This window comes from Leucoraja erinacea, chromosome 4 (assembly GCF_028641065.1).
Source record: "Leucoraja erinacea ecotype New England chromosome 4, Leri_hhj_1, whole genome shotgun sequence".
Taxonomy (NCBI): Eukaryota; Metazoa; Chordata; class Chondrichthyes; order Rajiformes; family Rajidae; genus Leucoraja; species Leucoraja erinaceus.
In genome coordinates this window covers 53946797-53973314 of record NC_073380.1, presented here as the reverse complement: position 1 = coordinate 53973314, position 26518 = coordinate 53946797, and the positions used below count along the sequence as shown (strand labels likewise).

The window sequence follows — 26518 nt, the reverse complement described above, 5'->3', positions numbered from 1 at the left end:
CAACGTGTCTCATCTACACTAGTCCCATCTGCCTGCATTTGGCCCATATCCCTCTAAACCTGCCCTTTCCGTATTCCTGTCTTTTATGCTACTTAAACGTTGCAATAGTAACTGCCTCAACTACCTCCTACTGCCACCAAGATGACCCATCTGAGCTAGACATAAAAATTGTATTAATCATTTAAATTGTTGTCATTGGAGCCATTTAAATTTGACTTGGGTCAATGGCTATAATGGAGAAAATAAAAAAAGTACAGCACAGGAACAGGCCCTTCGACCCGCAATGTCTGTGCCGAAATTAATACCAAATTAAACACATTTTATTTGAAGATACAGAACAGAAACTGGCTGTTCGGCCCACCAAGTCCATGCCAACCAGCAAACACACTAGCACAATACTAGGACAATTTACAATTTTTACTAAAGCCAATTAATCTATAAATCTGCCCGTCTTTGGAATGTGGGAGGAAACCGGGGCACCCAGAGAAAACCCACGTGGTCACAGGAAAAGCGTACAAACTCCTATGAGACATCACCCCTATAGTTGGGATCAAACCCAGGTGTCTAGCGTTGTAAGGCAGCAACTCTACCACTGTGTCACCCTAATTTATATAGGTTTTCCTCAACCCCTGATGCTCCAGACAGAACAGTTTGTCCACTCTCCTTGTTGCTCCAAACTCCCTCATGCAGGCATTCGGAACCAGGCGAAGGTTTGATGTTCGAAAGTTGGAATGTTTGTAAAGCTCCTCTCCCGAAATTCCTAAGACTGGAGTTTCATTTCTAAATATAAACGGTTAAGGCAAGGATTAATGAACAAGGCAGGTATCTGAAGTTAAGATATAAAGATTAGTCATGGTCAGAGCTACATCAGAGGGAGGTGAATAAATAATTAAATGGGATTGTTTTCACTGCAGCGTCGGAGGTAGAGGGGAGACCTGATAACTGTATATACAATTATGAGAGGTGAAAGTAGTCAGAACGTATTTCCCAGAATACTAGAGGACAGGGCTTGAAGGAGAGAGGGGCAGCGTTTAGAGGAGGTGTGTGGGGCAGGTTTTTATGCAATGGTGGGTGTCTGGAACGTGCTGCCAGGTGTAGTGGTGGAGGTAGTTACGATAGTAGTGTTTAAGAGGCTTTTCGATAGGCACATGGATATGCAGGGAATGGAGGGATATGGATTGTGTACAGACAGAAGAAAATACTGAATAGGACATATAGTGCTGGAGTAACTCTGGGTCAGGCACCATCTTAGTATAGTTTAGATATATAGTGCTGAAACGGGCCCTTCGGCCCACCTTGTCCACGCCGACCCCGTACACTAGCACTATCCTACACACCAGGCACAATTTACAATCTTTTTACAAAAGCTAAAGAACCTACAAACTTCGGTATGTGGGAAGAAATCGGAGAAAACATACATGGTCACATGGAGAAGGCCCAAACTCCGTACAGACAGCTCCCGCAGTCAGGATCGAACCCGGGTCTCTGGCGCCACGAGGCAGCAACTCTAGTGCTGTGCCACTGTGTGACGCCTTCTCTGAAGTACATAGATAGGTGACATTTCGAATGTGAAGAAGGGTTCTGGCCCGAAATGTCACTTATCCATGTTCACGTGACTAGTGGGGGGCTGGAGGCTCAGTAATATATTTACAACATATGTTAACGATTTAGACGAGGGAATTAAATGTAACATCTGCAAATTTGCAGATGACACAAAGCTGGGTGGCAGCGTGAGCTGCGAGGAGGATGCTATGAGGGTGCAGGGTGACTTGGATAGGTTGGGTGAGTGGGCAGATGCATGGCAGATGCAATGTAATGTGGATAAATGTGAGGTTATCCACTTTGGTGGCAAGAACAGGAAGGCAGATTATTACCTGTATGGTGGACACAAAATGCTGAAGTTACTTAGCGGGACAGGTAGCATCTCTGGAGAGAAGGAATGGGTGACATTTCGGCTCGAGGCCCTTCTTCAGCTGAATGGTGACAGATTAGGAAACGAAGAGGTGCAATGACACCTGGGTGTGCTTGCCAATCACTCACTGTAAGTAATCATGCAGGTACTGCAGGCCATGAAGAAAGCTAATGGCATGTTGGCCTTCATTGCGAGAGAATTTGAGTTTAGGAGCAAGGATGTCCTAATGTGGGTTTGGTGGATTTTGGTCTCCTAATTGGAGGAGCGCAGGAGCTATTGAGGGAGTGCAGCGTAGGTTCACCAGGTTAATTCCCGGGGTGGTGAGACTGACATGATGGAAAAAAAGGATCGACTGGGCTTGTATTCACTTGAATTTAGTACGATGAGAGGTGATCTTATAGAAACATATAAGTGATTGGACAGGCTAGATGATGGAAAAATGTGTGAGAGGGGTCCAGAACCAGGGTCACAGTTTAAGAATAAGGGGTAGGCCATTTAGGACTGAGATCTAAACAAAAAACAATATTCACAACTCTCTGGGTGAATACCTTTTCACCCAGAGAGTTGTGAATCTGGAATTCTCTGCTACAGAAGGAAGTGGGGGCCAATTCACTGGATGTTTTCAAGAGAGTCAGATTTAGCTCTTGGGGCTAACGGAATCAAGGGATATGGGGGGAAAAGCAGGAACGGGTATTGATAGTTGATGATCAGCCATGATCATGCTCGAAGGGCTGAATGGCCTACTCCTGCACCTATTTTTTATGTTTCCAGAGATGCTGCCTGACCCACTGAATTACACCAGCACTGTCTTTTTTTTGTGTTGTGTTTAGTTTATTGTCACGTGTACTGAGGTATGTTGAAAAGCTTTTGTTGCGTGCTATCCATTCTGGATTTGTACATCTTTTTTCTAATTGACTGACTGTGTTTGGTTCTGGTATACCGATATCTGTTCATCATCAGTTGTTCATAAATAAGTGAAATAACATTGTTATGCGCTATGGTAGTCATAAATGCTGGAGAAACTCAGCGGGTGAGACAGCATCTATGGAGCGAAGGAATAGGTGACGTTTCGGGTCGAGACCCTTCAGACAGATGTGGAGGTGGGGGGGGGGGGGGGGGGCGGGAAGAAGTTATTAAAGTTGCTTGGGGTAAACGGGATGAAAAAGGTTGGGAATCCCTGTTCTATACCTTTTGCCCGATGAGAGAGGGGAGAAGAGGGTGGCCAGGGTCTGACATCCTTGATTATGCTGCTGGGCTTGCTGAGGCAGCTTGAAGTGTAGATGGAGCTGCTGGATGGGAGGTTGGTTTGTGCGATGGTCTGGGCTGCGTCCACAAGTTTCTGCAATTTCTTGCGCTCTTGGTTGAAGCTGTTCCCAATCCCTGCTGTGAACCAGCACCTGCGATTTCAGTTTATCTTGGCATCAAGTTGGACACGGACATCGCAAGCAGAAGTGCCTGTTCCTGAGCTGCGCTGCTCCATGTTCTAAATGAGCGATAATGCCTATGTTGCCTCCAGCAATAATTACGCTGTGTGTGTGACCCCGTGGTGACCCGCCCCTTGAAGTATAAAGCGAGCGGAGGCTTTTCATTGTTTGGTGGAGGAAATCTGATAGTGTTATTGGTTTAAAGAAAAGCCCGTATTTCAAAGAAAGGGGAGAGGTGATTCTCGGCAAGGTGGAATTTTTATTGGAAGCTGGCTTTCCCCAGGGACCCGTGTTTGTTGTGGGAAATTTCTCAGGGACAGATCTCGGAGTTGGTGATCTCCCCGTATCCTAGCAACTGGCACCTGAGTGCTTCTGGCTTGGATGGGGACTCAGCTGTGTGATACAAGTCTGGCAGTATGAATATTGATTTCAAGTAATTTCAAGTAGCCCTTGCATCTCCCCCCTCTCCCTCTCCCTCTCTCCCTCCCCCACCCCAGTCATCCTGCTTAGTTTCATTGTTGTCCTGCTGAGTTTCATTGCATAACTAATTTTCGTCTCACCCACAGCCAACAATGGACCATTGTGGGCTCCACCTCTCCTTGATTGTTCCTTTTTCGCTTATCTTTCATTCATCCGTTTTCTCTACTTCATCGTTTATATCTCTTGTGCCCCTTTCCCCTGGTCTTGACCCGAAACATCGCCTATTCATTTTTCTCCAGAGAAGCTGCCCGACCCGCTGAGTTACTCCAGCTTTTTGTGTCTAGCTTTGGTTTAAAACCTGATACAAAAAGTGGTGAACACTGCCCAGTCCATCACTGGTTCTGGCCTCCCCACCATCGAAGGGATCTTTCTACAAGAGTCACTGCCTCAAACAGGCAGCCAGTCTCATCAGAGACCCACACCACCCTGACCACGCTCATTTCACCCCTGCCATTGGGAAGAAGGTACAGGAGCCTGAAAACTGTAACATCCAGCTTCAGGAACAGCTTCTTCCCTACAGTCATCATGTTATTAAACACTACAACCTCCAAATAAGCTCTGAACTACATACACTTGGGAGCATTGGTTTTGTCTTTTTGCACTATTATTGATTGTGTGTGTGTGTGTATACAAAAATGTGACTGTATATGTGTGTGTGTGTGGGTATATATATATATATATATATATATATATATTTACACATATCTATATATATATATATTTACATATTTATATATATATATATATATATTAGATATATGAAATATGTGCGTGTATTTTTTTTCTATCGTTTATTTTGTTACTAATACTATGTTTCCGTCTTCTGTTGTGCTGCTGCAAGTAAGAATGTCATTGTTCTATCTGGGACACATGACAATACAACTTGACTCTTACCTGCTGGGTTTGGGACTGGGCTGGCACCATCTGCTGTAAGTTTGTCTAGAAGTTTAGTAAGTTTGCAGATAACACCAAAATTGGTGGAGTTGTGGACAGTGATGGAAGTATAAAGCGTCGATCAGCTACAAATATGGTGGATAAGTGGCAGATGGAATTTAATCCAAGCGAGTGTGAAGAATACGTAGGGTAAATCCACAGTCTATTACTCAGAGTAGGGAAATTGAGAACCAGAGGATAGGCACAACGTGTAGGAAGGAACTGCTGATGCTGATGTATACAGAAGATAGACACAGATTGCTGGAGTTACTTAGTGGGTCAGGTAGCATCTCTGGAGAAAAAGAATAGGTGACTTTTGGTTCTGAACTCTTCTTCAAACTGAAAGTATATAGATTGAAAGCCTGACTATCAAGAACCAGAGGATATAAAGGCTGAAGGCAACTTAAGCCTTAAGTTTAGTGGTGGTAGGTATATGGGACGAGCTGCCAGTGGATACAGGGGAGGCAGGTACTATTGCAAGGTTTAAAAGACATTTGGACAGGTACATGGGCCGAAGGGTCTGTTTACATGTTGTATGATTCTGTGACTCTGTGTGAGGCATTTGTTCTATGCAACCAATTCTAACCCCTCCGCTCCTGTTCTCTCCCGCAGAAAGTTCCACAGTACACGTTGATAATCCAAGCGACGGACATGGAGGGCAGCCCGATGTACGGACTCTCTAACACCGCCACGGCCATCATTACCATCCATGATATCAATGACAACCCACCGGAGTTCACCTCTGCAACGGTACGTATGCTGCACCCCCTCCCCCGCCACTGCCCCCCGCTCATTCTTGCAGAGAGATACAACGCAGAAACAAGCCATTTGGCCCACCGAGACGATCGATCATTATCCTACATACTAGGGACAATTTACAATTTTATCAAAGTAAATTAACCTACAAACCTGTACGACTTTGAAATGTGGGAGGAAACTGGAGCACCCGGAGAAAACCCACATGGTCAAAGGGGTAACGTGCAAACTCCGTACAGACAGCACCCGTAGTCGGGATCTAACGCGGGTCTTTGGCGCAGTAAGGCTGCAATTCTACCACTGCGCCACCATGCCGCTTCAAGATATCTCTCCTGCCCTTGGGTGCTGGCTGTGTGTGGAGTGTGTACGTTTTCCTTTGACTGTGTGGGTTTCCTCCGGTTTGTAGGTTGACTGCCCCTAGTGGTTGAGAAAGGGGGATAACATAGAACCAGAGTGATTGATGGTGGGAATGCACTAGATGTCCGATGGGCTTGATTTCAATTCTCTAAACTGAACTAAATGATCTCTAAACATATGTTTTTCCCAGAAAAATCCCACGCGGTCACAGGGAAATGGTCAAACTCCGGACAGAAAGCGCCCATAGTCAAGATCAAACCCGTGTTTCTGGCTCTGTGAGGCAGCAAATGCACCACCGAGTCACATTTATGGAATTTCACCCAGATTCTATCGAGCGCTGTGGGAATGCACCGGCGGGCTTCAGTCTGATAATGAAAGCAAGGTTTTGGGGAAGTGAAAACGAGCTGTTTGTTCATAAATTCACGAGGAGCGCTCTGGACGTGATGTACACTTGCCTCCCACTAGGGTAATGGCCGGGGGGGGCTGTGGGCAGAAAAGAGACTGACTGGTGCCAGCCCCGCTCTATAAAAAGCAACGCGGTAAGTAAGTGTACAGAAATGAGTAATAGAAAGTTCCAACTGCAGTAATATATAGAAAGCTGCCTCTAGATGACATCTCGTGGTTTCCAGCACATTGTGGTTCTATGAAGCAGTGCAATTAATACATTGAGGATGTGTTGCGGGAGGCTGGGTGGCGTAGTGGTAGACAATAGGTGCAGGAGTAGACCGTTCGGCCCTTCGAACCATTCACTGTGATCATGGCTGATCATCCACAATCAGTACCCCATTCCTGCCTTCTCCCCATATCCCTTGACTCTGCTATCTTAAAGAGCTCTATCTAACTCGCTCTTGAAAGCCTCCAGAGAATTGCCTCCACTGCCTTCTGAGGCAGAGAATTCTGCAGATTCATAACTCTCTGGGTGAAAAAGTTTTTCCTTATCTCTGTTCTAAATGGCCAACCCCTTATTCTTAAACTGCGGCCCTTGGTTCTGGACTCCCCCAACGTTGGGAATATGTTTCCTGCCTCTAGCGTGTCAAATCCCTTAATAATCTTATGTTTCAATTAGATCCCCCCCATCCTAAATTCCAGAGTATACAAGCCCAGCTGCGCCATTCTATCAACATATGACAGTCCCGCAATCCCGGGAATTAACCCTGTGAACCTACGCTGCACTCTCTCAATAGCAAGAATGTCCTTCCTCAAATTTGGAGACCAAAACTGCACACAATACTCCTGGTGCGGTCTCACTAGGGCCCTGTACAACTGCTGAAGGACCTCTTTGCTCCTACTCAACTCCTCTTGTTATGTAGGCCAACATGCCATTTGCTTTCTTCCCTGCCTGCTGTTCCCGCATGCTTACTTTCAGTGACTGATGGTCACCCAGATCTCGTTGTACTTCCCCTTTTCCTAACTTGACAACATTCAGATAATCTGCCTTCCTGTTCTTGCCATCAAAGTGGATAACCTCACATTTATCTGCATTAAACTACAATTGCCATGCATCTGCCCATCCACCCAACCTGTCCAAGTCACCCTGCACCCTCCTCACCGTTCGCACTGCCACCCAGCTTTGTGTCAATCGTAAATTTGCTAATGCCACTTTTAATCCCTTCATCTAAATCATTAATGTATATTGTAAATAGCTGCGGTCCCAGCACTGATCCTTGTGGTACCCCACTAGCCACTGCTTGCCATTCTGAAAGGAACCTCTTAATCCCTACTCTTTGTTTCCTGTCTGCCAACCAATTTTCCATCCATGTCAGTACCCTACCCCCAATACTATGTGCTTAATTTTGCCCACTAATCTCTTATGTGGGACCTTATCAAAGGCTTTCTGAAAGTCCAGGTACACTACATTCACTGGTTCTCCCTTGTCCATTTCTGTAGTTACATCCTCAAATAAATCCAGACGATTAGTCAAGCATGATTTCCCCATCATAAATCTTGTTACTGCAATCCAAATGTGCCTCTATTTCATCTGCCTCGGTAGAGCTGCTGCCTCACAGCGCCAGAGATCCGGGTTCGATCCTGACCGCTGGTGCTATCCGTACAGAGTTTGTACCTTCTCCCCGTGACCGCATAGATTTTCTCTGGGTGCTCCGGTTCCCTCCCCCCTCAAAGATGTGCAGATTTGTAGGTTAATTGGCTTTTGTAAATTGCCCCTAGTGTGTAGTATAATACTAGTGTACAGAGTGATCGCTGGTCAGAGCGGACTCTGGGCCGAAGGGCCTATTTTCGCACTATTTCTAAAGTATGTGTTAGTGCTACAGTGAGTTAGTTACACTTGTCATACAGAATAACTCAATGCATGACTGAGTACAGACTTCTACAGACATAGAATGATAGAGCAATACGACATGCAAACAGGCCTCTAGGATACCTCTACTCCCTGTCTCCCCTAACTCTCAGGCTGGTCGACCCAAAACATCACCTATTCCTTTTCTCCAGAGATGCTGCGTTACTCTATACTTTTGTACTACCTTTGATGTACTACCGGTCATTCGGCCCAACTCATCCATAACAACCACCATGCTCCATCTAGGCTAGCCTCATCCACCTGCATTTACCCCATATCCCTCAACTTTTCCTATCCAGGTACCTGCCTCAACTGCCTTCTCTGGCAGCTTGTTCCATACACCCACCATCCTTTGTGTAAAGGTTGCCCCTCGGATCCCTGTTAAATCTTTCCTCTCACCTTAATGTCCTCTGGTTCTTGATTCCCATACTCTGGGGGAAAAAGATTGTGAATCTACCCTACATGTCCCCTCATAAAAACGCCTCTATAAGATTACCCCAGCCTCCTGCGCTCCAAGGAATAAAGTCCTAGTCTGTCTATCCTCTCTCCCTGTAGCTCATGTCCTCGAGTCATGGCAACATCCTCGTAAATCTTCTCTGCACCCTTTCCCGCTTAATGAAATCCTTCCTAGCGCAGGGTGACTAAAATTGAACACAATATTAAAAATGCATCTTTGATCTAAAGAACTAATCTCCTCGAGGAATGAGCTCTTTAAATTCTGGCCTCTTCTCTGACTGCTGTTATGTTTTTGATTGATTGAAAGATACAGCGTGGAAATGAGGCCCTTCAGCCCACCGAGTCCATGACGGCCATTGATCACCCGTTCACACTAGTTCTATGTTATTCCACTTTCTCGTCCACTCCCTACACACTAGGGGCAGTGTGGTGTGGAGAAAATAACCTGCTCCTCAACACCTTAAAAACAAAGGAAATAATAATAGACCAGGAAGAATAAAACGGACATGGTACCATTAATTATCAGAGGGGACTGTGTGGAGAGGGTGGCGGGTTTCCGCTTCCTGGGAATCCATATTGAGGAGGACCTGACGTGGAGCGTGAACACCTCTGCGCTGCTGAAAAAGGTCCAGCAGAGACTGCACTTCCTGAGGGTGCTCAGGAAGAATAACATCAATCAGAGACTGCTGCTGTCCTTTTATCGGTGCTCCATTGAGAGCATCCTAACATACTGTGTATGCGTATGGTACACCAGCTGCACAGCGGCTCAGAGGAAAGCGCTCCAGAGGGCCATTGACAACCCCCAGAGGATTGTCGGCTGCCCTCTCCTTACCTTGGAGGACTTACACAGTTCCCGCTGCATCAAAAAATCCCAGAGTATTATAAAGGACATTTCCCACCCCAGACACTCCCTGTTTGAACTGTTGCCGTCAGGCAGACGGTACAGATCTACAAGGACAAACAGACTTAAAAACAGTTTTTACCCCACTGCTATAAAGGCACTAAATGTAGCCGCCAAGGAACGCAGGGGCGATACATACTAAGGGACTGTGGTACACTGTGAAATCGACAGAAGGATGTAGGGTTGGGTGTTTATGCGTGCTATTTTCATGATATTTATTTTAGTTTATCTTTTTTAATATTTTACCTTGTATGTATCGTTAGCTTTTAGAAATGTTTGAATGCTGCACTGACTGGCTGACATTTTAAAATTCCGTTGTACATGGTTCATGTTACAATGACACAAAGAAACTATTCTATTCTATTCTATATTCTATTCTATTCTATTCTATATTCTATTCAATTAACCTACAGACCCAAACGTCCAAGGGACGTAGGAGGAAGCCGGAGCACCCGGAGGAAATCCACGCTCACTTGGAGCACGTACAAACTCCCCACACAGAGCTCCCAAAGTCAGATTGAACCTGGGTCTCTGGCGTGTGAGGCAGCAGCTCTACCAGTTGCCCCACCATGTCACCCATGAATCAATTGGTTTTGGCCTTTTCAGCACACACTACGTTGAATGCAGTGTTACAGGTGAATAGGGTGGTCAAAAAGGCTTTTAGAGCATCGACCATCTGTATTCAGTATAGAAATTGGGCGGTCATGTTGCAGTTGCGTAAGACGTTGGTGAGGCTGCATTTAGAGTGTTGTGTTCTGTTTTGAGTACCAAGTTATAGGAAAGATGTTGTCAAGCTGGAAAGGGTTCAGAGAAGTTACAATGTTTTACGGGGCCGAATACAGACAGGTGAGACTAGTGCAGATGGGAAATGTTGGTCGGCATGGGCAGGTTGGGCTGAAGGGCCTGTTTTGTGCACTGTATCACTATGGCTGCAGTCTCAGTAGGTTTGATGTAATACAGTGACAAACACCTATCGTCTCTACTATACTCTAGTTCTGTCAGGCTGCTTAAAGATGCACATGTTTGCTGAGCCAATGAATATTGTATGCTTTTCCACGACAACCATCTTAAAAAAAAATTGTTATTTAGAAGTGCTTAGGTTTTCTTTGTGAGCGGAAAGATTTCTGCACTTGATAACAAAGCACTGTTTCAATCTTAAAACAATAGCCTCTTGTCCTCTTAATCTCCAAAGCCTTTACTGAAATACAGAGATAATTGTTAAGTTCAACAAAGAGACAAAATGCTGGAGTAACTCAGCGGGGCAGGCAGTATCTCTGGAGAGAATGAATGGGTGACGTTTATAGTCGAGACCCGTCAGACTGAGAGGCAGGCATGGCTGATAACATTGGGTGAGAGACCAAGCCCGAGGGAGCGTAGCGACCGAGAAGGGGGGTGGGGGGGGGGTACGAAGCGTTTGCATTTTTCAGCTTGAATTTGTGCAATCTAGTACATACTGTAGAGACTCTTTTAACTAACCCTTGAATGCAACATTTATCATTTAAATTGGATTAGTTATGAATAAGGTTAGGCTAAATTACATTCCTAATTACATCCCACAGTAGAGTCAGGCTCTGATCAACAGGTGCAGCACATGAATGATCTTAGTATATTCATGTATGGATATCAGATTATAATCAAGCACTTAGCCCATGTTGACCAACCTGGGCCTCACTGCACACCTGGTACTATTCCAGACCCTGACTCCAGTTGCATACCTTCTCTCATTCCTGACCCTGAGTCCAGCCTTACACCTGGCCCCCTATTCTACCCTGATCATAGCTGCTTACCTGCTTAGGTTCCCAGTGTTGAACACTCCTATTGTCCCAGCTTTGACTGCACACCTAGTACTATTCCAGACCTTGACTCTGGATGCACACTTTGCCTTGCTCCTAGCCCCTCTGCACTGACAGTATATCTGGCCCTCACACAAAGCCCCATATCTAACCCCCTGGACTTAACCTTTTATTGTTCAAGTGCACAGGTGCTTATCTAATGCGGTAATCTTTTATGGGGCACTTCACAAAACAAATTTTGTATAATTGTATAATTTTGTATAACAAACTTTGCTACATCCATTGGCTTCCTTGTTATCTAACATGCTAGTTACTTTGTCAAAGAAGTCATCAATTGGTTGAACACAATTTCTCATCCATAAAATTATACCCACTCAGCTGTATAAGTATTCTGTTACCATTTCCTTCATTTTCCAAATAAGCTGTCCTGAAGTCATTTTCACCCCCAATATTTTCAGTATTTTGCTGTCTCCCTCAGCTAGGACTTTTCTGAAATGCAAAGTCAAATAACAATATATATTTAAGCAATAATATTCTATTTAATGTGATCTTGAGAGTACATAATATTTTCTTTGGTATTCATAACACAATGATGATAAAAAAGATCTTTGTTTTGATTGCACCTACCAACATGCATACATTATTATATTAGAGTTAATATGTACCGAGGGCAAATTTGTGTTTGAATGCTCCCCATTCCCAATTACTTTAACATTGAAGTGATTGAAATCCAAGTGAAGTTTAAATGGCATCAGAAAAATAAAACTTCCGGAATGGATGATATTCATTACGTGGTTGGTTGGAGTCAGTATCAGCACAATTACCATATTAAACTTTGGTTCCTGGTTCAAGCTAAAACTAAAGACAAATAATAACCTCCTCACACATTCCCCTGCAAGTATCTCTGTCACTCCTTTAAAATATGTCCATTCTTTGAACAAGTTCTTAAACATCGCATCTGAATCAGTTTCCATCTGATTACACTCCTTGAGGATGTTCATCTATGTGTTCAATTAATAAAACAACAATATTGGGCACATTTCTATTCAACCTGTCAAAGGAATTGGGGGGGGGGGGGGGGGGATTCAGAAATAGTTAGGTAAACAAACAATAGTTGAGTGGCAAATGACAATAGTGCTACCATCCCAATAATTAACTGAAATAAATAATGGGTTATCGGGGCTGTATGTTGTGACAGACAGCCTTACACCTTGCATGTCATTTCAATATTACACTTATCCCACCCCCCTGTATATTCCAGATTAATAAATTAAGATTTTGTCAACTAATTACAAATCAATAACATTAGCCAACTCCGAAACACAAAGCGCTGAGCATTGGGATCCAAACATCACGGACAACTGGCCTCAGTTCCCCGATCACATCTGGCAGTGTTCTCCGTCTGAACCAGGGGCCACGGAGCGTTTTTGAAAGTGGGGGGACTGAGCGATCACTGGCCTTGGGGATACCCAAAGAGACAGTGGAACGACCGAGTGGGGGGAGTGTGTGGGTGGGGGGGGCGACCCCCTCCCACGGTTGGGACTTTATGAAAATTTGATGTATTAAAATTATGTTTTAGTGCATTGTAGAAGTATGATTTCAATGTTTCTTGTTTGAAGTATTTTTAAGAGATAACTTTTTATGGGGAATCTTTCTCCACACAAAGGGTGGTGGGTGTATGGAACAAGGCAGGAACTATCCCAACATATAAGAAACAGTTAGACTGATTCATGGGTAGGACAGGTTTGGAGGGATATGGACCAAAAGCAGGGACATGTTGACTGGTGTGGGCAAGTTGGGCTGAAGGGCCTGTTTTCACACTGTATCACTCTTTGACTATATTATACCTCCACCATGCATGAATGCTTCAAAATCGAGTGGTCGAGTTTTATTGCCATATACTCGCATAGAAACTAGAAAATAGGTGCAGGAATAGGCCATTTGGCCCTTGGAGCCAGCACTGCCATTCAATATGATCATGGCTGTTTATCTAAAATCAGTACCTCTTTCCTGTTTTTTCCTCATATCCCTTGATTTCGCTAACCCCAAGAGATAAATGTAACTCTCTCTTGAAAACATCCAGTGAATTGGCCTCCACTGCCTACTGTGGCAGAGAATTCCACAGATTCACAACTCTCTGGGTGAAGAAAGTGTGTCCTCATCTCAGTCCTAACTGGCCTACCCTTTATTCTTAAACTGTGACCCATGGTTCTGAACTCCCACAACATCGGGAACATTTTTCCTGCAGTTACAGAAAGTGAAAATCTAGCAGGCAAGCAGGATGCTTTCACCAACCACCCCCATTTGAAGGCCACTATCTTCCACCGTTTCTACCCAGTGCTTGGTACCTACTTCCAGCAGCCACTGGTTGTCCTCCAGGATGCACCGAGCCGCAGCCTGACCCATGCTAGTTGCCAGTGCGAATCCGGCACAGAGACTCTCATGGCAGCGGCACAACGCTTCCGACAGCCCAGGACTCTTGCACTGAGGCTGCTCCATGGCCGGAGCTGCAGCGAGCGACTCGCCAGCCCGGCAAACACTCGCCAGCCCCGGCTCCCCGTCCACATCTGCCCCGCCGCTGCTTCTGCTTCCATCCCTCCCCCCGCCCCGGCTCTCCAACACCCGCGACCCATGCAGTTGATATTAGTTTTGAAATTCTGGTTGGTCACAGACTTTCTCACGACAGAGCGTGAGAAATTCTGTGATCAGTGTGAGAACGTGAGAATTGGGCAAAATGCGTGAATCTCACGCTCAATGCATGAGAGTTGGCAGCTCTGGAGCCAGGGGAGAGGGAAACTGGAGATATGGAAGGGTACAAAGAGAATGTAAGGTTTGAAAAGAACAGATCAAAGCAGACAAAGTTCAAGGCAATGTAGAATGGTGTATAATTGAATGAGGGTAAGGTGACAACGAGGCATACAAACAGTAAAATTACTCAGGAGGACAGCGAAACTAGTTAGAGAACTAAGGTGGGGGAGGGACAGAGATAGGGGGAAAGCAAGGGTTACTTGAAGTTAGAGAAATCAATACTCATGCCGCTGGGTTGTTAGCTGCCCAACCAAAATGTGAGGTGCTGTTCCTCCAATTTGTGTTTGGCCTCACTCTGACAGTGGAGGCGGCCCAGGACAGAGTGGTCAGAGTGGGAATGGGAAGCTTAAGTGTTTAGCAATCGGGAGATTGTGTAGGCCAAGGTGGACTGTGCAGTGGGATATCTTGAGTCCATATCCTTTTACTGGCTTTAGATTTCAACAGCAGGATCAGATGGTAGATGTCATAGCTGTGTGGTATTTTTTATAATCTCCGTACACTGGGGGGGACTGGAAGATGGCTTGCTGTCTTTTTGCTGCCTCCTGGTTTGCACTGGGAATCATGGGCTGATCCACTGGTATTATTCACACCGCATAGTCCAACTGAGACAAAGCTCATCAACACATTCACGTTCACTGTTATCTTGGTCACCACTGGCGTGACCCAGAGTTCACATTTTCCTCGCTCTGTCACGGCTCATCTCCAGAGAGAAATTTTTAAAAAAAAAACATATTTTGTTATTACAGAGGCTTTACCATTTCACTTCTGACTTGTTTCTATCTGCTGAATTTACACATAAATTTGGGTGGAGAGCAAAACAAAGCAGCTGGTTTAAGTTTAGGCTTATTATTGTCATGTTTATTATTGCTTGAAAGCGAGCCAGACTGGGGAACAGCTTCTTCCCCTCTGTTATCAAGCTTCTGAATGGTTCTTCCATAAGCTAGGGTACTGTTCGATTTACCCCATTGTGGACATTGGACTTTGTCAATAGAATTACTGCGCTACAATGCTGAGAACTATATTCTGCATCTGTATCTTCCCCTTTGCTCTTGTACTTGAATTTGACTTGATTATATCTATGTAAGGTATATCAGATATGTTAGGAAAGCAAGCACATGTCACTAATAAAACTAAACCTAAATTAGTACTGAGGTACAGTGATAAGCTTTGTTTTGCTGCTATCCAATTAGATCAAGGGACGGCGCAGTAGTAGAGTTGCTGCCTTACAGCACCAGAGACCCGGGTTCAATCCTGACCACGGGTGCTGTCTGTATGGAATTCATATATTCTCCCAGTGACCAGGGTGCTCCGGTTTCCTCCCGCACTACAAAGACGTGCAGGTTTAAGTGAATTGGCTTCAGTAAAAATTGTAGATTGTCCCTAGTGTGTAGGATAGTGCTAGTGTACAAGGTGATCGCAGGTCGGCATGGACTCGGAGGGCCGAAGGCCTCGTCTCCCCACTGTATCTCTAAAACTGAATCATACTGTACATCAATATAATCAAGTAACTAAACTACAATGAGTAGAGCAAAGGGGAAGATACGGAGTACAGAATATAGTTTAGATTTATTATAGTCAAGAAGCTGGTTCTAAGTCTGGTAGTGTGGGTTTTCAAGTTTGTTTATCTTATGCCCGATGGGAGAGGGGAGAAGAGGGAATGGCTGCGGTGTGAGTGGCCCTTGATTATGTTGGTAGTTTTCCCGAGGCAGCGTGAAGTGTAGATGGAGTCAGTGGTGGGGTCTGGACTGTGCGATGGACTGGGCTACATCCACAACTCTCTGCAATTTCTTTGCGGTCTTGAGCAGAAATTTCGCCAAACCACGCTGTGATGCAACGTGAAATATGTAGGAAGGAACTACAGATGCTGGTTTAAACCAAAGATAAACACAAAAAGCTGGAATAACTCAGCGGGGCAGGCAGCATCTCTGGAGAGAAGGAATGGGTGATGTTTCGGATCGAGACTCTTCTTCAGACATCTCGACCCGAAATATCACCCATTCCTTCTCTCCAGAAATGCTGCCTGTCCCACTGAGTTACTCCAGCTTTTTGTCTATCTGTGATGCAACCCTAAAGGAGGCTTTGTACGGGGCATCTGCGTGTGAGTGTGTGTATCTGTACATGTATGCGCTTAGGGTAAATAGGGGAAAAGGCTTGTGTAGGATTTCACATGTCAACGTGTTACTGAATGGCAGGGCAGCCTTGAAGGGCCAAATGGCCTGCTGTTATGTCATAATTCATATCATAGGAGCAGATTTTAGCCATTCTGTCCATCGAGTACATTACCATTGGTGATCCATCTTTCCCTCTCAACCCCATTCTTCTGCCTTCTCCCCATAACCCCTGACACCTGTACTAATCAATAACCTCAATCTCTGCCATAAAAATATCCATTGACGTGGCCTCCATAGCTGTCTGTGGCAATGAATTCCACAGATTCACCACCCTCTGTCGAAATAAATTCCTACTCATTTCCTTTAGAAAGATACGTCCTTTTATTCTGCGGTTGTGCCCTATGGTCCTAGACACTCCCTCTAATGGAAACATCCTCTCCACATTCACTCTGTCCAGGCCCTATCCATCTGTAGTTGCAGGATGTGAACTCATCAATCATTTTCTTATCTCTCGCTTGTAGTTCTACGGAGAAGTACCGGAGAACAGGTTTGATATCATCGTGGCAAACCTGACGGTGACGGACAAAGACCAGCCCCTGACGGATGCGTGGTACGCCGCCTACCGGATCATCGGTGGGGATGCAGCGGGTCACTTCATCATCCCCACTAATCCCATCAATAACGATGGCCTGGTCACTGTGGACAAGGTGAGTGCAAATGGAAGTGTGTGGAAAGGCTCATGTATCACTCCAACTCTAACATAGAACTAGTGTGAACAGGTGATAGATGGTCGGCATGGACTCGGTGGGCCGAAGGGCCTGTCTTCATATGGCATCTCTAAACTCGTGTGAACGGGTGATAGATGGTCGGCATGGACTCGGTGGGCTGAAGTGCCTGTCCATGCTGCATCCTTAAAATACTTAAAGCTGAATAGGTTCTTGATTAGTATGGGTGTCGAGGGTTATGGGGAGAAGGCAGGACAATGGGGTTGAGGGGGAAAGAGATCAGCCATGATTGAATGGCAAAGTAGACTTGATGGGCCGAATGGCCTAAATCTGCTCCTACAATTTATAATCTGAAGCAGACAGACCAATGTGGACTTTCTCAGTACGTTTTTTAGGTGTTTTATTGTCATATGTCAGAAACAGAACAATTAAATTCTTACTTGCAGCAGCTCAACAGATATGTAAACACAGTTTACTCTGTAAAACTCAAAATAAAAATCTACTAAATTCAGTTTATAAAAAAACAAACATATGATAATAATACAAGACAAAAGCAGTGGCCCAAGTTATATAGTTCAATGTTTCAAATTGTCACATGTACCAATTAAAGTACAGTGAAACTCGAATTACCATACAGCCATGCTAAAAAAAGCAACAAGACACAGAACTTCATAAAAGTTAACATAAGCATCCACCACAGCGGATTCCCCACATACCTCACGATGATGGAAGGCAATAAAGTCCAATTTTCTTCCCCATTCTCCCGGGGTGGGGGCAGCCGAACCGAACCGAACCATCCGCAATTGGGGCGGTCGAAGCTCCTGCGGCTTGGAGCTCCCTCCCAAAGTCGTTCTCTAACCAGTAACCACGAGCTCCACGATGTTAAGTCTGCAGGCTCCTGCAGTTGGAGCTCTTGGTCTCAGCAGAGTCCATTAAAAAAAAAAACAAAGCAGGAAGGGACATACAGACAGACTGTTGGCGAGGTAGCAATTGCTGGCGCCACCCAGTGGTTCAGGGGCTATTTGGAGGTTGCATAAGAGCCTGGTAGGTACAAAATGCTGGAGTAACTCAGCGGGACAGGCAGCATCTGTGGAGAGAAAGAATGGGCGACTTTCCGGGTCGAGACCCTTCTTCAGACTGATGTCGGGAGGGGGCGGGACAAAGATAGAATATAGTCGGAGACAGTAAGACTAGTGGGAGAGCTGGAAAGGGGATGGAGAGAGAAAGCAAAAGGGCTATCTGAAGTTAGAGAAGTCAATGTTCATACCGCTGGGCTGTAAACTACCCAAGCAAAATATGTGTTGCTGTTCCTCCAATTTGCACTGGGCCTCAATCTGACAATGGAGGAGGCCCAGGACAGATTTGGAATGAGAGGGGGAATTAAAGTGCTGGGCCAATGGGAGATCAGGTAGGTTTTGTATAAGAGCCTGGTGACTGTAGGGTAGAAGCATCTCCTGAACCTGGATGTTACAGTTTTCAGGCTCCTGGACCTTCTTCCCGATGGCAGGAGTGAAATGAGGGCATGGTCAGGGTGGTGTGGGTCTCTGATGCTGGCTGCCTTTTTGAGGCTGCGACTCCTGTAAATCCCTTTGATGATAGTTTGGAGCTTATTTGGTGAATGTAGTATTTAATAGCCTGATGGCTGTATGGAAGAAACTGTTCCTGAACATTACCTATTTTAGGCTAGTATACCACCACCTCGATAGCAGGATATACAGCATGGAAACAGGCCCTTCGGCCCACCAAGTCCACACCAACCAGCGATCACCCTGTACACTAGCACTATCCTACACACTAGGAACAATTTACAACTCCATACAGGCAGCACCCATAGTCAAGATCTAACTCGAGTCTCCGGCGCTGTGAGGCAGCAATTCACAAGCTATAGGAGTAGAATTAGGCCATTCGGCCCATCGAGTCTACTCCGTCGTTCAATCTTCTTCTTCTTGCGTTTGAGGCAGCAGAGGTTTTGTAGCCATTTCAATCATGCCTGATCTCTGCCTCCTAATCCCATTTTCCTTCCTTCTCCCCATAACCTTTGACACTCCACCGCTGCGCCACTCTGCCGCTCAAATGAGATATTCATTGAAATGTGGCAGCTATAGTGGTTGAACTCATGCATTGGCTGGTGATTTCACAATGAGCCCCCACAGGCTCTGATGTGATGGGAACTGGTTTAACATGTCCATGGTGATAGTTGATGGATAAATATTGCCATTGAACACCAGGGGGAGCAGTTGAGCAGAGGCATATCCATAGTCCCAGTTAAATAAAACATGCGGCTACCAAACCTGCTTCACAATGCAATGAAATGAGGCTTCTCTTTGTGTAAGAAGTAACTATAGGTGCTGGTTTACACCGAAGGTAGATACAAAAATGTGGCACGGTGGTGCAGCAGTAGAATTGCTGCTTTACAGTGCCGGAGACCCGAGTTCAATCCTGAGTGTACGGGTGCTGTCTGTACGGAGTTTGCATGTTCGCCCTGTGAACTCGTGAGTTTTCACCGGGATCTTCGGTTTCTTCACACACTCCAAAGATGTACAGGTTTGGTTAAATTGGCCCTGGTGTGTAGCATAGTGCTAGTGTACGGGGGTCGCTGGTCACTGGAGTAACTCAGCAGGTCAGGCAGTATCTATGTAAAGAAGAAATAGGTGACAATTAAGATGGGTTTTTTTGAAGATATTTGAGGCAGTTACCTGGATAGTTTAGTTTAGACTGCAGAGCGTTTAGATTTTAGAGATTTACAGCGTGGAAACAGCCCCTACGGCCCACCGAGTCCGTGCCGACTAGCAGTACGATAGCACTCTGTCCACTAGCACTATCCTACACACTAGGGACAATTTACAATTTTACCAAAGCCAATTAGCCTACAAACCTGTACGTCCTTGGCGTGTAGGAGGAAATCGGAGCACCAGGAGAAAACCTATGTGGTCACAGGGAGAATGTACAAACTGCGTACATTCAACACCTGAAGTCAGGATCGAACCTGGGTCTCTGGCACTTTAAGGCTGCAAATCTACCGCTGCGCCACCATGTAGAGATACAACATGGAAACAGGCCCTCCAGTTGAGATAAATACAATCGTCAAACTCAAACACAACAGATAAAGCTAAGTGGAAGACACAGAGTGCAGAATATAGGTCTCAGCGTCAGTTCCAGAGACAAAGTCCAATGTCCACAATGGGGTAGAGGTGTATCGGACAGTACTCTATAGCTTATTGAAGGACCGTTCAGAAACCTGATAACAGAGGGGAAGAAGCTGTTCCTGAGTCTAGTGGTGCCCGCTTTCCAGCTTCTGTATCTTCTGCCAGAAGAGGCGGGGAGAAGGAGGAATGACCGGGGATGGGACAAGTCTTTGATTATGTTGGCTGCTTTTCTGAGGCAGATGGGGTCGATGGTGGGGAGTCTGGTCTGTGTGATGGAGTGGTGATACAAGTGCTGGTCCTTTTGCTTGGGGAGTGTATTGTATTGATTGATTTTTGTATTCTTGTGGGCCGTGCTATTTTTTAATCCCTCTTCACTCCTCTCTATTCTCTCTCTATCTCTCTATCTCTCCCTCTCTCTCAGCCGATAGATTACGAGAGTAACCGAGCTTTTGTACTGACGGTGATCGCTGAGAACCAGGTGTCCCTGACCAAGGGCATCCAGCTCCCCCCTCAGTCCACCGCCACCGTCTCCATCACCGTCATCGACGTGAACGAGAGCCCGCGCTTCGTGCCCAACCCCAAGGTGGTCCGGCAGCAGGAGGGTCTGCCCGAGGGCAAGGTGGTCGCCTTCTTCACCGCTGAGGACCCCGACCGATACATGCAGCAGACCATGAGGTGCGTCAGCCCCGTCTCTGGGGTGCGGTGGTGTGGGGACCACAGGAGACTATTGTGCCCAGCATACAATGTCAGAGGTTGAGGGATAGACTTGATAGAAGTGTAACAAGGGGCGCATATATATCGCGGGGCGTATATATAAAGACATATCACTGGGTGTATATATAAAGATACATCACTGGGTGTATATATAAAGATATATCACAGGGTGCATATAAAGATATATTAAGGGACATATGTAAAGATTATCAAGCAGGCATATATAAAGAAGTATATACATAAAGGGGCATATATAATGGTGTATAAAGGGGTATATATATAAATTATATTTATATAAATTATATTTTTATATAAATTATACTTGTATTATATATATATAAATATAAATAAAGGGGCATAAGTAAAGAAGTGTATAAAGGGGTCATATAAAATATATATAAAGGGACTTGTATAACAGGGATATGTTAAGAAGTGTATAAAGGGGAATACATAAAGTGTATAAAGGGGACTATATATATAAAAAAGCATATATGAGAGGCGTAGATAGGGTAGGCAGTCTGAACCATTCTCACTGGTTGGAAGTGTCCAACACTAGAGGGCATAGCTTTAAGTGAGAGGGCGACAGTGGTGTGGGCATGGAACGCACTGCCGGGGATGGTGGTGTTTAAGAGGCTTTTGGATAGGCACATGGAAGTGCAGGGAATAGAGAGATATTGATCATGTACAGGCAGAGGAGATCATGTCTGGCATCATGTACGGCACGGACATTGTGGGCCGAAGGGCCCGTTTGCTGTGCTGTAATGTTTTAAGATTTACACCACAATGTACAGCACAGTATCGGGCCCGGGGGGGGGTGAGGGAAGAGAAGGGAGAAGAAGGAGTGACCGGGGTGAAACTGGTCCTTGATTGTGTTGGTGGCCTTGCCGAGGCAGCATGAAGTGTAGATGGAATCAATGGAAAGGAGGTTGACTGACGCAAAACTGCATTTCATTGTACTCGTACTTGTATTTTTGCGATGACATTAAAGTTGAATTGAATTGGTTGGACCATGGTGTGACTGGCCCTTGAGGTGTAAGCTATCGTCTTTCTTGAACCTCAGATACTCCAAGCTGTCGGATCCAGCCAACTGGCTCAAAATCGACCCCCTCCGTGGACAAGTCACGACAATCGCCGAGCTGGACCGTGAATCGCCGTTCGTGAGGAACAACATGTACAACGCCACCTTCCTGGCGTCGGACAACGGTACGTTTAACGCTCCGTGGCGTCTCGGAAATGAGTGGGGCGGTAATCGAAATGCTGCCGGTGTAGTGTTTAAAGATGCAGCTTGGAAACAGGACCTTCAGCCACTGAGTCCACGCTGATCATCGATCACCCCGTCCACTCTAATTCAACGTGTAGGGAGGAACTGCAGATGCTGGTTCACACTGAAGACACACACAAAAAGCTGAAGTAATTTAGTAGGTCTGGTAGCATCTCTGGAGAAAAGGAATTGATGATGTTTCAGATCAGGACCCTTCTTCAAATGTCCTTTCCTTCCATCAATGCAGGCTGACCCACTGAGTTACTCCAACACTTAGTATTTCGCTTTAGATTCCGACATCTGCAGTTCCTTGTGTCTACTTAGGATAACAGAACTAGTGTGAGTGGGTCGGCGGTCCCACGGTCAGACGGACTCAGTGGGTGGAAGGGCTTCTTTTCACGCTGTATCTTTCAATCCATCAATCGATTTTTCTTCGGTTTTCCTCTGTGGTCAAACGACTAGATTGTGGAATGATCCCCAGTATCCCTCTGTACATGAATGCTGTTAAGGATCTTGACATTAATTGTACATTTTTCTCCCAAAGTGCAACACCTCACACATGCTTGGATTAAACTCCATCTGCCATTTCTCTGCCCATTTCTGTAGCTGACCTGAATCCCACTGTATACTTTGACAGCTTTCCTCACAGTCCGCGATCCCAGCAATCTTGATGTCATCTGCAAACTTACTAACCAACCTGTGTACGCTTATGTTCAAGTCATTTATGTATATCACCAACAGCAGAGTTCCCAGCACAGATCCCTGTAAAACTCCACTGGTCACAGACCTCCAGCCTGAATATCGTCCTTCCACCACAACCTTCTGTCTTCTGTCAATAAGCCAATTCCAAATGCACAAGACCCAGTCACTGTTAATCCCATACATGGAACAATATAGCACAGGAACAGGCCGTTCGGCCAACAATGTTTATGTCGAACTTGATGCCAGGTTAAACTAATATCACCTGCATGTACATGATTCATATTGTATTTACAGGTGCACAACCTTTTATCCGACAGCCTTGGGACCAGACACTTTTCGTAATTCAGAATTTGTCGGTCTTCGGAATGGAATTTTTTTAGCGTAGATTTTAATGGCTGGCTCAGTGGTAGAGTGCTCGGCTCATATCCGCAAGGTCGCGAGTTTGCGCCTTGATCCCGGCAGTTACTCGGTCGCGAGTTTGAGTCTTCAATGTCGTTTTTTCATGCAGAATAAATGTTTGTATGAAATGCAGTGTAGGAGAGGTGTACTGACTGTGTGGGCAGAACTTTGGAAGTGATTGCCCACCAGTCTAAATAGCCGCTGTGTCTCCCTGTCCCTGGGATAGCAGGGGGCGATCAAACAGCACAATACCCCCCTCCCCCTCCAACTCCAGAGGAATCCGCTCCCCGATGGGCCGCTACGGCGACAAGTGGCAGTTTGCCCACAGCCCGAGCTGCGCCACCCCAAGAACACCTTGCACACCATCAGCTTCTGCCCCTACGTGTTCCTCTGGAGTTGGAGCAGGGCTGGCTGGAGTTGCTGCTGGCTGTGGGTCTCTGGGATCTCCGTGCTTGCAGTGGGCCTGGGGGTCGCTGTCCCGTTGGTCCTGACGTCTCCGGCCACCCCCCTGGACAGGAGCTGAGACTGGGAACTGTACCGCCCTTGCTCCCTCCCTCTGCAACTGCAAACAACCCCACTCTCCTGCAAGGGCGGTACAGTTCCCGGAGGATAGCAAGTGGCCGGAGACGTCAGGACCAACAGGAACCCGCTCCCCGATGGGCCCCTACGACGCCCCGAGCTGCGCCCCGTCATCCGCAACCCAGGTTCCTCTGTAGTTGGAGCTGGGCTGGGCTGCTGCAGGCTGTGGGTCTCTGGGTTCTCCGTGCTTGCGGTGGGCCTGGTGGTCGACGTCCAATTGGTCCTGACGTCTCCGGTGACTGTACTAGCCTGCTGGCTGCCATCGCCGACGTGAAGACAGTACAAAGCCCCCGCGCCGGTGCGATGAGCGGGGAGCTGGAGAGGGGAGGGATGGGGTCACACACATGGCCGGGAAGCAGAGGGGTGTAGGTGGGGTGAAACTGAAGGGAGCGACAATCTGCTGCTGCCTGCCCGCTGAGTTAGAAAGTTCCCACGCAAGACTCACGATACACTGTGTATCGTGTCTACCGTGGGAACTTTTTAACAGCGGGCAGGTAGCAGCATATTGTCAATTATTAACCTCTCCCGCGCAATATACCCTCACCTTCTCTTTTATGAATGGGGATTTAGTTCCCCCTTTCTTCGAGGACCGACCGGAGGTTCCGCTGTCACCTCTGCGGGCCGCCCTCGGTGAACGTCCTGTCTCCCTGTCCCTGGAATAGTAGAGGGCGATCAAACAGCACAATATCCCCCTCCCCCTCCAACTCCAGAGGAATCCGCTCCCCGATGGGCCGCTACAGCGACGTGGCAGTTCGCCCACAGCCCGAGCTGCGCCACCCCAAGAACAAGACGTACCCCTTGCACACCATCAGCTTCTGCCCATACGGGGAGCGTGTTCCTCTGGAGTTGGAACGGGGCTGGGCTGGAGTTGCTGATCTGGGATCTCCGTGCTTGCAGTGGGCCTGGGGGTCGGTGTTCCGTTGGTCCTGATGTCTCCGGTGACTGGCACTGTGCTGCTAGCATCGCGACGTGAAGACAGTACAAAGCCCCCGCGCCGGTGCAATGAGCGGGGAGCTGGAGAGGGGAGGGAAGGGGTCACACACATGGCCGGGAAGCAGAGGGGTGTAGGTGGGGTGAAACTGAAGGGAGCGACAATCTACTGCTGCCTGCACGCTGAGTTAAAAGGTTCCCACGCAAGACTCACGATACACTGTGTATCGTGAGTCTACCGTAGGAACTTTTTAACGCAGCTGGCAGGTAGCAGCATATTGTCAATTATTAACCCTCCCGCGCAATATACCCTCACCTTCTCTTTTATGAATGGGGATTTAGTTCCCCTTTCTTCGAGGACCGACCGGAGGTTCCGCTGTCACCTCTGCGGGCCACCCTCGGTGAACGCTTTCAAGGACCTTTCTTCAAGGACCGAAAAAATGTCGCTATTCGGAGGTTTTCGTTATTTGGATCTTCGGATAAAAGGTTGTGCACCTGTACTACCACATCAGCCCTCGTCCGCAACCCCTGGCAATGTGTTTCAGCCACCCACTGCTCTCTGTTTAAAAAAAAAAAAAAAACTTGCCCCGCACACCACCTTTTCCCCTCACCTTAACCTATATCCTCTAGTGTTGGACATTTCCACGCTTGGTAAAAAGATACTGACTGTCTACCCTGTTGATGCCTTGCATCATTTTATATGCTTTAAAGATACAGCGGAGAAACTGGTCCTTTGGCCCTCCGTGTCCGCGCCGACCAGCGATCACCCCGTACACTAGCACTATCCTGCACGCTGGGGCCAATTTACAGAAAACAATTAAGTATGTTTTTGCATGAGAGCGTGGGAGGAAACCGGAGCACCCGGAAAAAACCCACGTGGTCACAGGGCAAAGGTGCAAACTCCAATAATCCATGTCTCTCCATCCTCTCCCTGCAGCTGAAACCCTCTAATCCAGGCAGCATTCCGGTAAAACTCCTTTACACCCTCTCTAAAGCCTCCTAATTTTAGCAGTAATGGGGCAACCAGAACTGCACGCCATAGGTGATGTCATCAAATGCATTATTAAAATCCATGTGACAACATACAGCTTAGTTTATTGTCATATGCACCAAGGTACAGTGAAACGCTTTTTTGTGCGGGCTAACCAGTCAGCGGAAAGATTATACATGATTACAATCAAGCCGTCAACACTGTACAGATACATGATAAAGGAAATAACATGAATAACATTCAGTGCAAGATAAAGTCCGATCAAAAATAGTCCGAGGGTCTCCAATGAGGTAGATGGTAGGTCAGGCCACTCTCTAGTTATTGAGATGATGGTTCAGTTGATAACAGCTGGGAAGAAACTGTCCCTGAATCTGGAGGTGTGCGTTTTCCCACTTCTGTACCTCTTGCCGGGTGGGTGAGGGGAGAAGAGGGTGTGACTGGTCCTTGATTTATGCTGGGGACCTTGCTGATGCTGCGTGGTGTAGATGGAGTCAATGGAAGGAAGGCTGGTTTGTGTGACAGTCTGGGCTGCGTCCACAACTCTCTGCAATTTCTTGGATGGAGCTGTTCCCAGACCATGCTGTGATGTTTAACTGAGAAGAAATGAACTAGAGGTTATTCACAGGCTACATTCCCTTCCAGATTGGTTCCGTTGCAGTTTGCGCCAGTGTGAGTGTGAATGAGAGCTGGGTAGTTTCTGCTGTGGCTTTTGTTGTGTTCTTGAGCTGTACCCAGTCTCCTTGGAAGCAAAGCCTTACTGGGGTGGGCGAGGATGTGTTTTTACTGTGTATGGCACACGATCAGCCCACACTGTCCATGCTGAACGTGACCCGTATCCCTCCAT

The 26518-nt window shown here is 46.5% G+C and overlaps 1 protein-coding gene across 1 annotated transcript in view; it reads left to right on the top strand.

The window, feature by feature from the left end:
* The window catches only part of LOC129696423 (cadherin-2-like), a 107512-nt gene that overhangs the window by 68000 nt on the left and 12994 nt on the right, over positions 1-26518 (top strand). The window contains exons 8-11 of the mRNA XM_055634304.1: positions 5362-5499; positions 16749-16934; positions 20520-20773; positions 21873-22015. Of these exons, the coding sequence (XP_055490279.1) occupies positions 5362-5499; positions 16749-16934; positions 20520-20773; positions 21873-22015 (721 nt within the window). The remainder of the gene's footprint in view (positions 1-5361; positions 5500-16748; positions 16935-20519; positions 20774-21872; positions 22016-26518) is intronic.